The 14,903-nt window shown below is 39.9% G+C and overlaps 1 protein-coding gene across 5 annotated transcripts; it reads left to right on the top strand.

Annotated features, from left to right (window-relative positions):
- Positions 1 to 3,799: 3,799 nt before the first annotated feature.
- On the top strand, positions 3,800 to 8,048 carry LOC130961444 (serine/arginine-rich splicing factor RS31-like). 5 transcript variants are annotated; one of them, XM_057887339.1, is made up of 7 exons: positions 3,806 to 3,899; positions 4,114 to 4,198; positions 4,769 to 5,186; positions 5,315 to 5,427; positions 5,554 to 5,777; positions 5,887 to 6,156; positions 6,256 to 8,048. In XM_057887339.1, exons 3-7 carry the CDS (start codon positions 4,985 to 4,987, stop codon positions 6,284 to 6,286), a joined length of 840 nt encoding a protein of 279 aa, XP_057743322.1. In that variant the 5' UTR covers positions 3,806 to 3,899; positions 4,114 to 4,198; positions 4,769 to 4,984; the 3' UTR covers positions 6,287 to 8,048. The 5 variants fall into 5 exon arrangements, with proteins under 5 accessions (XP_057743326.1, XP_057743322.1, XP_057743325.1 ...); XM_057887340.1 differs by having other exon boundaries at positions 3,835 to 3,969; XM_057887343.1 differs by lacking the exon at positions 4,769 to 5,186 and having other exon boundaries at positions 3,800 to 3,899; positions 4,114 to 4,233.
- The last annotated feature ends 6,855 nt before the right edge of the window (positions 8,049 to 14,903 follow it).

Genomic DNA, 14,903 nt, shown 5'->3' with positions numbered 1-14,903 from the left:
CTCAGATAAGTAAGATTTATATCGACAACACGGGCAAACGACCAAAAAGGTCATTGTTCACGAGCCAAAAGTAAAACGGCCAACATCAAATAGTTCACAAAAGCCAAAAACGGCAAAGACTAAAATAGTTTACAAGTCAAAAGAAAGCGGCTAAACAGGAACTGAAGGGTCATTTCGTGGAGGCATCAACAACCTTGCCGTCATGGATGACCTTGCGGACACCAATCGCCGACGTATCGAACTCAGGGGCAATAATTTTGACTTGTGCTTTAAGGGCTTCCTCGGTAGCCAGGATCGCGCCCCTGCCCTGTTTGACGACGTCCTTGTACTTAGCCTTCCATGTCGACAGTTCGGCCTCCACGGCCTGCTTCTCTTTCTCAACTTCGGCCACGCGCTTTTGCGCCTCGCCGACCTGACCCTCCAGAGCCATTTCGCGCTCGGTTAAACGTTCAACCGTCGCGACCGACTCTTTCAGCTTCTTCTCGGCATCCGTTGCCTTCTGTTCGGCGGCAGTAGCTTTCTGCTCGGCAGTGGTGGCCTTCTTCTCGGCAGCATCCAGTTTTTCCGAAGATTGAGTCAATTGCTGCCGGAGAGTTTCAACTTCACCTTTTAGTTCATTATTTGCTCTCCCAGCAGATTCCAACCTTCGGCGGAGGGACTCCATCCCGGTTAGCTCAAACTCGGCCTTCCGGGCTATCACGGCACCGCGCAAAAGGGTACGGTACATCCACCTCGCCTGCGCGGCAAGAGAAGACTCCTGGAAGTACTCCTCGGTACCAGGGATCAACTGGGAATCTATGAAGTCGCTTGCATTAAAATTCCACTCCATAACAGTAAGGGCTCCCTCAGGGCTAGACGACGCCGTGGAAGCCTTCTTTCTTTTTCTTGGGTTGGGGACCTCTTCCACCTCAACGTCCGGACCAGGAACAGAACCATCAGTTCCTACCACCTCGTGGACAGGGGAGGCATGGACGGCCTTACCACTCTCGACCGCGGCACCCTGAGACGAGGTACCGATCCCATCGGTTGCGGCTTTCTGCTCGGGAACGTCTTTGTCCTCCGGAGCATCAGGTCCCTCGGGGGCAGGTTGCTCGTCACTCTCCTCATCACCGCCGCCGAGGAAAGTCTGGAACAAGTCGGGAAGACCCGTCACGGACGCAGACATATCCACTGCAGGAAAACACGGAAGGTCGGTTAGTCGTCACATAATACCAACAAGAAGGAAAAAGAATAAAGGGTAAAGTAAAAAGCTTCTCACAAATGTAATTACGACCGGAATCCCGATCACCCATGAGGAGGTGGGGGTTTACTGGGTTCTTCCCAAAAACTGCGTTTAGCACCTCGGCAATCTGCTGATCTTCTGCCGACATGTTTTTATAAACTACCTTAATAAAACTATTGGCTCCTGCCCCGAAGCTCCAATAAGTCGGGATGAGCCGTACCCCTTCCAGGGACAACCAAAAGGGGTGACGACCTTTGGCCGGACGGACCTTAAAATACTTGTCCTTAAACCCGTGGTAAGAATCTTCGAACAAGCCGAAAATCTTCCGACCCTGAGCAGCCCGGAAGGACATGAACCCTTTCCTATGTTTCCCCTGCTTGGTAGGGTTTGTAAGAGTGAAGAAAAAGAGGAAGACATCTACGGAGACCGGCAGGTCGAGATATTCACAAACCATCTCGAAACAGCGGATCGAAGCCCAACTGTTCGGATGCAACTGCGACGGTGACACAGAAATTCGGTTTAAGAGCGCCATCTGAAAGGCTGAGAACGGAATACGAACTCCGACTTGAGTGAACATGGCCTTGTAGAACCAAATCCAGTCGGCGACCTGGCGGGGTTGGAAGTTGATTTCATACAACCGCTCGTGAGCAGCCGGGACGAAGGCGTCATAATTGGCCTCCTCGTCAGTCCCGCCACACAAGTACCCGGCTTGTCGGAACTCGGTGAGCTCCTCTTCGCTCATTTGGTTGGGTGAATCCCTTACATCTGAGACGACCCAAGCATACTGGTCGTAAGCCGCCGGGTTAACGGATGCTCGGGAGACCGTGCGGGCCATATCTACATGGGGGTACCATCCAGTTAGTCTAAGAGATCGGTTACTCAGGCCGAAAACAAACACCACCCCCACGACTTCCCGACTAACGACAAACAAGACTAAAAGACTAAAGGAACGAGAAAAAGCCTACCCTAGAATGGTACTTTCTCCCCTAACACGTCTACTCGCAACTAAGGCTATGCAGTAACATCAAAAGAACCAAATAACAAGCATGCAGAAGTAATGCATAAAAGGGAGGATGATCAGAAAAAATTACCTGAATTGGTGAGAGGAAGATGGGGTTGAATCTGGTAAAATGCAAGAAACCCGAACGGAGGCACCACAGCAAAGCCTTGTAGCAAGGAGGGAGAAGGGAGAATAGAGGGTGCGGAAAAAGTACATAAAATGAAGAAATACCAAAACCGCTCGTTTAAAAGCTGCCTCCAGAGCGCGAAACGCCTGGGGGCAAAATGGTCTTTTCAAACGGGGTTTTTCACCCCATTATGAGCATTCAATGCCCGGCGCAGGAAACGAGGCGATGAAACGGTTGTTTGAACAACCAAGAGACGCGCCTTGGGGGCACGTCCTCCCCACGAGCAACCGACTAGACGAGATACGAGACGACACGCCATTGGTAGCTCCCACGACCACCATTGGCGCGTGGGGGCACTGTTACGGCCCGGCCCAGAACCAGCTTTGGGCCGACCCGACCCATGTAACACCCGACCCGGACACACTTCCTGTACGGACCGCACACGTGCTGCAGGACAGCGTCCTTGGGAATATGGGCCTGTCACGTAAGGGGCCCACTACTGACATGTATATAAGGGGAAGATTGGCTCTTCCCTCGAGGTACGTCACTTTCTACATCACTCCCCCTGCTTGTACGATTTCTGACTTGAGCGTCGGAGTGTCTTTGCAGGTGGCACCCCCCCTCGTCCGTTCACCAACTCAAGTGCTCGCCAGCTCGGCAAACCCTCGATCAGCGCATCCAGGACTAAGACACCCTCATCTATCCACCTTTGCATCTTCTGTCCACCCGACCTGTTCAGAAGCCGACTAACGAACATATTTTGATCCTAAAAATAATTTTCATTTGTAATGACTACATTTTATATTAAAATTTGTTCAAGACGATACTTGAAAATTCAAAAAATGCTTATTTAGATAAAGATGAATGAGATACTTGTTGGTTCGAAAAGATGGATCTTTAGAGGGAAATACCTATAAATGCATTTCAAGGTCCAAATTAGAGAACTAGAGATGATTGAAAGTAAGTGTATAGAGTAAAATAATTATACCTGAAGGAGTAATAAAACTCCCTTTTATAGGCTTTGTTAAGTTATCTTATTTTTGTGGAAGGAGGTCTACTTCATATAATTTTAAAAGATAATTAAGAGGTAAAAATAGTTTCAGATCGTTATCTTATTTTTGAATACACGTTGAATGTGTTTAATGTAAATATATTAAAGATAGAAACTCACATGCAATATCTTTATGTGAAGTTAATAATAAAAATTCATCGTTTAGTTAAACTTGTCAAATTATGTAACTATTTTCAAGAGTAAACATATTAAAATTAAATTTTAAAAAATATTGAGAACTTTTGTTTTTGTTTAATTGAAAACTTAAGTGGGAGAGCCCATCTAAAGAGTAAACATATCCTTTGGGCTCAAATTGGGCCAAACGGTAGAAGAATTTTAGGGTTTCCTGAATTTTGGAATTTAGGTTTTTAAGTAAAATCAAAACCTCACAGAACTTCAATTTTACCATCGTAGTCTTGGCCGTTGGGATAATTGGTTTATTCCAAACTAAGCTGAAAAAGGCGCACACAAAAAATTCCAAGCTTTTCCCCATTTTCGGGTACGCTTTTTTCTCCTCCGACCTCTTCCTCCTCCCTTCACATTTTAGGGTTTGTGTAAATATTGCAGAGGTAAAAATCTAGGCGATGAGGGTTCTTAAGTTTCGGGAAATTTGGATATTTCTCTGTTCTTTGGTTTATCTGTTTCTAGGTTTTCTCTTTTTTTTTTTGTTAGTTAATTTTTGGGTTGATTTTGAGTTCTTCTGTTTGATGAAGGTTAAGAGAAGAAGATGAGGCCTGTTTTTGCTGGGAATTTGGAGTATGATACACGACAATCGGAGCTGGAGCGATTGTTCTCAAGGTATGGAAGAATTGACCGCGTTGACATGAAATCTGGTAAATTTTTTTTATTAATTCTGTAATGTGCTAAAAAGGTTTGTCGATTTGTTATTTGGTTATGAATGGCTCAAGTGCACGTTTCAAATTTTCGAATGTATTAGCTCTAGTGTCTTTCAAATTGCGATTTTGTTTAGCTCAAATGCAATTTTTCATTTATTTGTATATCTTTTAATGCGGCATTCTGAATGATCAATTTCATCGGTGGTAGTTGCTTGTGTCTACTAGGGAATGTGAATGATGAAGATTTTTTAATAGTAACTTTCATTAGTGAGCTGTGAAGTGGGTTTGTCACTCACAAGAAACCACATTTTGTAAAAATATGATTGATGTTTGATCTAAACACTAAACAGGCCACTGAAACCTAAGATATTGCGACGGCAATATTTTGGATGTGGCGCGGACATATGGGTAGTTTTTGTGGCTTGAATTGCCTAGTTCGGATAACCGGTTGGAAAATATATGAAAAATCACCAAAATTGTGCAATGTCTTTAGGGAAATCCTCTGGATTTTTAAGTGTTTGTTTTGACGCAGGAACTTTCTCTAAGGAAAAATACGTTGAGGTTCTATCTTTTGGCTCGCCAACCTCTGCAATTTTCCTTTTTGGAAGCGAACCTTCTTGCTTGCTTGCTCTCTGCATTTTCATACCTGATTATTCAACACTCACTTACCTCATCACCCAACATTTGACATCCATCAGAATGTTCATAGGGGAACCATCAATCAATCAATCAATCAATTTATTAAGCCATGCCTAGCTTCAATGCATATAGGGGATCAATGTACTATTTCAGAATTCACTTGTGCTGTCTGAATGGAGAAGCATGCTTGGCAGTCACAATATCAGATCTGAATTTTGGATTTAAATCTTATAATTGCAATCATGATTTTGTCCATCATTCCACGCCTCTCTACAGCTTCTTGTCCATCAGAGCCCCACTCATATTTTCAGGTGTTGTATTCCTTTGTTCCTGACAGGGAAAAATGATTTCCTGATTTGGCTGATGTACTTCTGGTGAGGGATAACATGCTTGAAGCATTTCATCATTATTTATGTCTCTAATACTAGTTCCGTTGCAGGTTTTGCTTTTGTCTATTATGAGGATGAGCGTGATGCTGAAGAAGCAATTCGTGCACTTGACAATTTTCCATTTGGCTATGAAAAGCGAAGGCTCTCTGTTGAATGGGCTAGGGTATGGTGCTATTTTTTTTTAGCATGTTCTGTTGTATTTACTTCTTGATGAGATTGTCATTTTGTCAGACAAACAATGTCCTAACTCCTATGTAATCTGTGTTGTCTGTTTGTTTTACCATTACAGGGTGAACGTGGGCGTCATCGTGATGGCTCAAGGGCAAACCAGAAGCCGACAAAAACCCTATTTGTGATCAACTTTGACCCAATTCGTACTAGAGTTCGGGATATAGAAAAGCACTTTGAACCTTATGGGAAGGTTCTTCATGTTCGAATTCGTAGGAACTTTGCATTTGTGCAGTTTGAAACACAAGAAGATGCTACGAAAGCTCTTGAGTGTACGAATATGAGGTCAGTGTTGTGAATTGTGATACTGCGATATCTATTGGTAAGAATTTGCTGGTTTCTTGTGCTAATGCTATGTATAAATAATGAATTTCTGGTCTCATTTTGTTTGCAGTAAGATACTGGACAGGGTGGTGTCTGTGGAGTATGCACTGAGGGATGATGGTGATAGGGGTGACAAGTATGACAGTCCGAGACGGGGTGGTTATGACCGATCACCGAGTCCGGCCTATCGCAGGCGGCCAAGTCCTGACTACGGTCATCCACACAGCCCTGTGTATGATAGATATAATGGACCAGACAGGCGTAGGAGTCCCGATTACGGCAGGCAGAGGAGCCCAGATTATGGCAGGCACAGGAGTCCTGATTATGGCAGATACCGCAGGTATAATATCCGTGAATGCTATATTTATCACTGGCCATTGCATGATTTAATTTTATTTTATAGCTCAAGCAGCTGCTTCTTTTTTTTGGGTATCTACAGCCGTTCACCAGCTCGAAGGTCAAGGACTTAGGCTAGGTCCCGGTTTTCTGTGGTAAAGAAGCAGGCGAGTGGCACCTTATTTTTTTTAACTTTCTGGTTGTTAGAGTAACTAATGGAATGATACATTGTGTAGTAAAAGGGTACTCGCCACAGTTTAGTTTGATTTGGTTTGGCTTTGCAAAATAGCTTTGTTGTAAGTCCATGCCAATTGTGGCTATATGAATTATTATGAATGCATATATTTGATTATTGGATAAGCTGCCTTTTTTCATTTCAAGTTGTTGGGTTTTACTAATTCCAGGACCTCGAGATTTCATGGTTTTTTTTAGTAGTATTTCTTAAAGGTTTAATTATTCTGTTGGTCTATAGTTTTGTGAAATTTTCAATTAGGTCCTTATACTTTTTTTCCTTTTAATTGAGTTCTTGTACCAATTTTTTTTTGGGACTCTGCACCAATTTTTTTTTAGTTGGGTCTCTATAAAATTAAGTCAATTATTGCTAATAGGGACATAATTGAAAAAAAAATTTGGTGCAAGGACCCAATTAAAAGGAAAAAAAGTATAGGGACCTAATTAAAATTTTCGCAAAACTATAGGGACCAACAGGGTAATTAAACCTTTCTTAAAGTACCAAAAATGTATATGATGCTTACTATTCCAGGAATTGTAATTGAAATACTTAAGATATATATTTTATCTATCAAATTATTGATTACAACATATAATAAAGATTTTCTATATTAAATTTTACCAAAATCGGATGAATATTAATAAATAGGTTAAATTACACAGTTAGTCTCTATTTTCATTGAAATTGCAAATAGGTTCCTACACTTTAAAAGTTTGTAATTGGATCTCTGAAGTAAATTAAAATTTGTAATTGGGTCCCCACTAATGTTTAGCGTGAATGGAAACGTTAAATATTATTTTACCAGAATGCCCTTATCTCTCATAACGTTCTAAAGAGTCACTTTGAAAGAGAAGATAACGATCTCTCATAACGTTCCTCTAGTATTTGTGTCCCTTTGTTAGGGTTGAAGGATTTTTTCGAGCTGTGATGGACCCAAACCAGTTGTTCGAAGGAAGCTCAACATCCAGGAGTATGAAAAAGAGAAGACATCGATGCTTCTGTGGGGAGGAGATGGTGGTGCTCTCGTCGTTGTCTATGAACAACCCAAGTAGGAGATTTGTTGCTTGTTGTAAATTACCAAAAGTGTAATTTTTTTGAGTGGATTGATAGAGATAAAGAGGTGATGGGAAAGGGGAGAAGGACTCACTGCTTTTGTGGAGATCTGCTGACACTTCGAATCTCCAGTACTGTGATGAACTCAAATAGGAGATTTATATCCTGTCCCAGTAGAAGATGCAAGTTTTTTGAATGGATTGATGAAGAAGACATGGCTGGGGCTCAATCTCAATGCACCTAATACAGAAATCAAACGGAGGAATGTTTAAAACATGGTGGAGATTTTGTAAGGTTGGATGAATCTATGAATGTTGCACTAGTAAAGGCACAAGAAAGAAAGATAGATAGATTAAATATAGAGATAGGACGCATGGAAGCAAGTGTAGGAAGATTGCATTCTGATTTTACATTGCTCCAACAACAATTGGCAGAGTGGAGAGTGACATGAAGAAGCAGAAACAATTGCAGAAGATGATATTGAATTGTGTGTTGGTAGTAATATTTGCGGTGTATTGGTTTAACTAACTTTGATGAGTTAGGAGAAAAAGTGTATCTGTAGTGTATTTGAATAGTGTTTAGTGCTGAATGTAATCATCTTTATTTATCAATGACAAGTGATTCTGAAAAATTATTTGCATTCATTTCATCCCTTTGCAGAAAGCTCTAATAGACAAAATACAGAATAAAGTAGTTAACATTCATATTAAATAATAGTAAAAGTGGTCCCTCTAAAACAGCAAGCCACATGCCCAATATAACAAAAGCAACAAAACAAAACAAGCATCTTAAATAGTGTTTGACAAAAGTGGTTCATAAGCCACTGACAGTACATAGACATAGGATATAATAAAGTTCACAGCCACAGCAAAAAAACTAATATTACTAAGTCATAATTATTTAAAAAATCTAATCTACTGTGAGATCTACGGTTTCACTTGGTCCAGCCTTTGCCTTTCTCACACCTATCTTAAGTCTTCCACTGCGCCTTACACAAAAAAATTGTCTTCGGCAGTGGTGGAGCTGTGGACCTTGTTGGAGCTGGTGCAGGTTGTGGTGGATCTGCTGGAAGAGGCAGTGGTGGAGCTGTGGAACTTCTTGGATCTGGTGGAGGCAGTGGTGGAGCTGGTGCAGTCACTGGTGGAGCTGGTGTAGTCACTAGTGGTGGAACAGTTGTAGCTGATGTAGGTGGTGTAAGTGCAGGCTGAGAAACAGCAGCAGCAGGAGTAGCAGATCTAGCCTTTCTAGGTCTGGATCCTCCTCTGCCACGTCCCCTTCCCCTTCTCCTTCCTCTTTGGCTAATAGTGGCAGATCTAGTAGTGGAAGTTTCAGCAAGAGTAGGAGCAAGGGCACTACCATGAGGAGCAGGTGCAGGAGCACTACCCTGAGAAGCAACAATTTCAGATCCAGGGTTATTTCCTGAAAACAAAAACACACAGGCTAAGTGATAGAGTACAAAACTACCAAACTATGAGAAAACCAAGATTTAAAGGCAGATACCTGTGATGTCTGGATTGGGACAATGTCTCCTATTGTGTCCATATTGGCCATAGTTGCTGCAGGTAACTGAAGTTCCACTCCTCCTCAGTTTTGTTTGTGATCTATCCTCATCGTGCTCTGTAATCCTTATTCTCCTAGGTCTTCCAGGCTTGACCCTAAAAATTGGAGGTCTAATTGTGTCAAGTTTAGGGGTGAAAACCGGTCAGGACAGGCTTTGCTCTTAACAGGCCGGCCTGTCATACAGTTGATTGGCCTGAGCTTGGCCTGCAGCCTTGTTATAGGCTCTTTATAAAGTACTAGGCCTGACCTGTTATTCAGCTTGGCCTGGCATGAAGCCTGTTAAAAGGCCTGATAATTTTTTTTTTTACAAAAATAAAAATATTATTTAAAAAAATTATTTTTTAATAAAAATAGTTATATGTAATATGTCATATATTTAATATTTAAAAAAATTTTTAAACTTTTAACATATTTAAAATATACAAAAATATTTATAATAAAATATAATAAATTTAAAATATCTCATAATTTTATTAATAATAAATAATTATTTATATATTTAATTATATTTTAACAGGTCCAAGCAGGCCTGACAGGCCTATAAGGCTAATTAGTGAGCCTGGGCCTGACCTATTAATGTATTAAGGGTTTTAAAAGAGACTGGGCCTGTACCTATTTTATAACAGCCCAAGCCAAGCTACTGGCAGGCCGCCTGACCTTTTTTCACCCCTAGTCAAATTCGATCTTTGGCCACATATTTTCACCATTAATTGGATTGAGTGTTGTCCCATAGCATGTCAGATATGCTGCTGGTGTGTAATAGTTACTGTAGTAGTCCTTAGGGTTGTCTCCTTTCATGAAGATTGCAGAACAAGCATGCTGACAAGGCATGCCAGCCAGTCCCCAAAACCTACAACTACATGAACCGGCTAGCAAATCTACAACAAACCTCTCTTAAATCATCCTATTTTTATGTGAAACCTCATACTTTAAATTCCCAACCCACCTAGGTTGCCATTCTATGGACCTTCTACATATGATGTCTAACCTCTTTCTAGGCTTGGACATTATTTTTCCCATGAACTTAGCTCCCTTTTTCTTCTTCTCAGCAAACCTCCCCATCCAATAACATCTAATCCCCTCAAACATGGTCAAAATGGGCTTGTCGCGAGCTTCCAAAATTCATCCATTAAAAGTCTCAAATATGTTGTTCATTAGCATATCACTCTTGGCATATGGAGTGAAGTGAGATTTAGTCCATACCTTTAGATCCAGGACTGCCAACTTATCATAACACTCTCTATTTACCTCTTTCAAACGATCCATCTTTCTATTCCACTCCTCCACATAAGTTGCTTTAGCAGTAGAAAGTATCAAGTCCCTTAAAACTGTACCCCCACCAAAAGCCTTCTTACAGTTGGCATAGAGATGTCGAAGGCAAAACCGATGCTCCACTCCCGGAAGCATTTCATGAAATACTTGAAGCAGCCCCTGCCAAGTGATCAATGGTCAGCTGAAGTAAGAATGAAATTCATAGAAAATTATAAAATTAAGTTCATAGAAAACTAAAATTAATATCTTGCCTTTTGTTGGTCTGACATAAAGACCCATTTCTTATTTGTGAAGTCTCCAATGTCCTGAAGTAGCAACTCCAAAAATCAGGCCCATGAATCCTTAGTCTCTGCCTCTACTATTGCAACTGTTAGGGAAAAGTAGTTATCATTAAGATCTCTGCCCACAGCAACCAACAATTGTTGTCCATGATCACCCTTCAGATGGCAACCATCCAGTCCTATAATAGGCCTACAAACAGCCAGGAACCCTTTCTTCACAGCATCGAGACACATGTACATTCGTACAAATCTTGGTTGGATTGTTGGACAGGGTCTATCCAACTTCAGCTTCAATGTCGATCCAGGGTTTGCTCTCAATACCTCTGCACAGTAGTCTCTGATCCTCCCATATTGCTGCACTACCTTCCCATGCACAACTTTCCTTGCCTTTCTTCTTGCCTAGTAAGCCTTCCACACAGATATATTTGCCATGTATTTATCTTGAATTGTTTGAATTACAGTCCCCAGCTTCATATCTTCTCCTCTACTTAAGTTATTCGTGATTTTCTTAGCAATCCAATTGCTGGATGTAAGACGGCCACTGTAGTTCCTCCCACAAGTGTGCTTGCTCTTCAATGTCTTCAACCTAACACAGCCAGATTTTTCTACTTTACTTGCAAATGCCATCCATAGACACTCTCCGCCTAAACCCTTGCATTTGACTCTGCATCTAACCTGATCGTTCTTGACATATCTAATGTCCCTCCCATTCAACAATACATGTTCCTTAATAGCCTCTTTAAACTCAGTCCCCAGCCGAAACTCATAATCAACACTCATGTCAGCTTCATTATTTAGGATACCTCTTTCTTCTTACGGGCTCATCAGAATCTCCATCATAGCTGTCCAATGACTCTGTATCATAACCTGAAGAAATATCTCCAACATCAATTTCTGCTCCATCTTCAGTCACCCCTCCTATGTTATTTTCCACACCAACTCTCACATCAATATTATTATCATTTGTTCCTAATGAGCCACTGTTACCTCCGAAGGCATTTGGATGCTGACCTTGTTGGTTTTCTTCTTCAACATTAAAGCCAAAATGATTCTCATGATCACCATCGTCAGCACTGTCATCAAATCTGTTATCTTCACTTAAAGACTCTGATTGACTTACCACTTCTACTTCAACTAAATCATTACCATTGTACTCACCATCAGAGGGTATATAGTCCTCATCATTCGAGGTTATCTCAACCCCATTTCTTTGTCTACATCCACTAACCGCATACACATGGCAGTGTTTAGTCTCTTGTTCCACTACAAACTTACACATTCTCATTGCATCTCCATCAGGCTTCAACTCCCTAAGACCATCCTTCAATGCAACTCCAGATTCGTTCCACCAAATTTTAGCATTGCCTGTGTATCCAATTTCTTTCAGCACTGCAACAATTTCTTGTAACGACCACTCATCTAACTCAAACTGCAACCCTTCCACTATCATTCCACCAAGGTATTCTTTCTCTCTTTTTCTGCTAACCATCTGACCACCATGGTGGAGATCAAGGGTAATCACAGAATCTCCCATCACTACAAAAAAAAAGATTTATCAGAAAAATCCTAACTACAGTAGATACTCTAACCTCCACTGAAAAAATAAAAATAAAAAACGGAATCAAACTATAACATTCAACTCACACCTGTGAACGGACTGGGGGTTAGGAACTCTTACCTATTTTAGTGTTGCTTTCTTGCACATATAACTCTTCAGCTGCCAACAATGTCAACTAGAAAGCAACTCCACACAGTCCGAACCACACTCGACGATCAATTCCAATGATGGAAGGGAAGCATGAGCAGAGACATATTCTACTGGAGATGAAGCACGAGGATAATGAAGGGTCTCAGTGGGGTTTTTGGCCATTATAGACTTTGGAACTAAGAAATAACGAGCCTTTTCTCATTCCAGCTTCTGCACGTGCAACTCACATGCTCAAGAGGTGAATATGCTGTCGAATATTCCGTTAAATCAAACGGAGTTTGAACGGTAATGACCCAATTACAAATTTTAATTTATTTCAGGGATCCAATTACAAATTTTTAAAGTGTAGGGACCAATTTACAATTTCACTGAAAATATAGGGACTAACTGTGTAATTTAACCTAATAAATATATAATTGAAAAAATTTTATTTATGTATATTTAAAAAAATACATTACGTTCAATAATATAATATTTGCTTAAACCACTAGTATTCTCTTATTAATCCAGTACTAGCAGTTGGCCCGTGCATCGCAGTGATTAATCCCAATAGCTATTATACGAAGAAAATATGATCTGAAAAAATAATTATAATATAAAAAAAACATGCATTGTTGTCCTTAAAATGAAAATATTGGAAATGTCTCTTAAATAGGTTGATAGTGAAGATATTTGTGGTGTTAATATCCAATTGTTGTCCTTAAAATGAAAATGTTTGAAATGTCTCTTAAATAGGTTGATAGCGAGAATATTTACGGTGTTAATATCCAATCATTTATGTGTTATTATTATAATATATTTTAATTAAATTTAAATATGTATGGTTCTACGCCTGCTAATTAATATTACAAACCATAAATATATAAGCATATATGGTATCACGTCATTATTGTTCAAAGAAAACATGTAATGATTCACTTCAATAATGTTAATAGTTGGAGTCAATACTGTTTGACTTTGAAGATGCTTGATATTAGTGAGTCTTTTAAGTAATCACTATAAATAACTTAAACAATTGCCTCACTTGAAAAAAAATTATTTATCAATATTAGTAAAGAAAATATATTGACAGTGAAATAATTCTTTATGATTGACTTTGGTTATTAAATAAAACAAACTCCAATTTTATAGTACCCGTGTATAAAAAAGCATTGAATCATTGTGAATTAAATAATATGCATTAATAACAAACATAATTAATCTTAAGAGTATTTACCCAAATTGGTCCCCAAGAAATTTTGAGATGGACGTTTTGGTTCCCCAACAAAATTTAATTATATTAGTCCCCAACTTTTGTAAACGTCCATCACTTTAGTTCTTCTGTTAGTTTCCTATGTGAAATCCTAACGGTGGAGTCCAACGTATCACGTTCAGGTGATGAGTTATCCGTTAAGCACCACGTGTTAAATAAAGACGAATTGGTCCCTATTCTGAATGATGCTAAACGTCGCGTTTTGGGAGTAGGGCACGAGGGTGTGTGTCGTTTCGTTAGCTGAGTGGCTTTAAAGGTCTATTTTTGTCTTCCTCCCCCAAAATAAAATTACATCCAACACCCTCTCTTCCCCTAGGTTTTACAAAGAAAGCCACCACCACGTGAACCGCTAGTCTTCCGACGACCTCTGCTGACATTGTTAACTCAAGGCTTTGTACCAGACGAAGTTATTGTAGAAGAAGGTTTTGCCTGTTTATCGGTCTTCACCAGTCAGGTTAGTATATCTATTCCCTATTATGATGTGGATGGCATAGTTGATCATCGTTGCAATTGTTCGAATGTGTTTACCTTGTGTATCTATTTTTGGTAGTAGAAATTAGTTACTGAAGAAAGTGTTTTTAAGTTCTTCATTACTATGAAAATCAGTTACTGATAAGTGACGTAATGCATGCATATATGAGCTTAACATTAAAAAGATTCAATATTTTATGGTAAATACACTTTATACATTGATTAATTTAGTTATCACAATTAGAAAATCAAAGTTTGAGCAGTTGTTGTTTAATATGAAATTGCTCTGTATAAGTTTGTGTTTTGGTTTTGACATTTTATTCCATGTTTATGGATCGCAGATGACTGATTGGGTTATCCATGTCTTTCAACATGGGGGAGTTTTGTCAAAGATAACAAGGGTGAACTTCTTTACATTAATGGGAATGTAAAGAGATTTTCTCCGTTGATCTTGATTTAGTGAATTATTTTGATTTGAAGAAAATGTTTGAAGAGCTTGGCTACCATGCATACAAGAAGATGTATTGGTATGACCCAACAGCTCCTAGTTATGAAGTACGCCTACATCCTATATATGGAGACAAGGAAATTAGAGAGATGTGTGACAAAAAGAGGGAGGACAGAGAGACGGATGGATTGTGTCTGTTCTTTGATCATCCAATTATGGAAGATGTTGATTTTGAGGACCCTCTTGGGGATAGCGATGATACTGATGAGCATAACAAGGCAAGAAAACCAATTTCTGACAATGATAGCTATGATAGCTATAAAAGTGTTGAAGACGAGGCGTATAAACCCCCACCTCCAGACTTTGAGGATGATACCGATGATAGCTATGATAGCTATGAAGATGAAGGACTCATGAAGAAAACAAAGAGCAAAGGTGGCAAAAGAGATAAGAAGGGTAAGAAGAAAGCTGTTG

The sequence above is a fragment of the Arachis stenosperma genome, chromosome 2 (assembly GCF_014773155.1).
Source record: "Arachis stenosperma cultivar V10309 chromosome 2, arast.V10309.gnm1.PFL2, whole genome shotgun sequence".
Lineage (NCBI taxonomy): Eukaryota > Viridiplantae > Streptophyta > Magnoliopsida > Fabales > Fabaceae > Arachis > Arachis stenosperma.
The sequence above is the reverse complement of the archived record's forward strand: the minus strand, read 5'-3'. Positions and strand labels throughout refer to the sequence as shown.

Coding starts and splice junctions, on each gene's coding strand:
- LOC130961444 (XM_057887339.1), top strand. CDS start 4,985: ATGCCTAGCTTCAATGCATATAGGGGATCAATGTACTATTTCAGAATT. Junction 5,187..5,314: donor AGCCCCACTCATATTTTCAG/GTGTTGTATTCC, acceptor GTTCCGTTGCAG/GTTTTGCTTTTGTCTATTAT. Junction 6,157..6,255: donor GATTATGGCAGATACCGCAG/GTATAATATCCG, acceptor GGGTATCTACAG/CCGTTCACCAGCTCGAAGGT.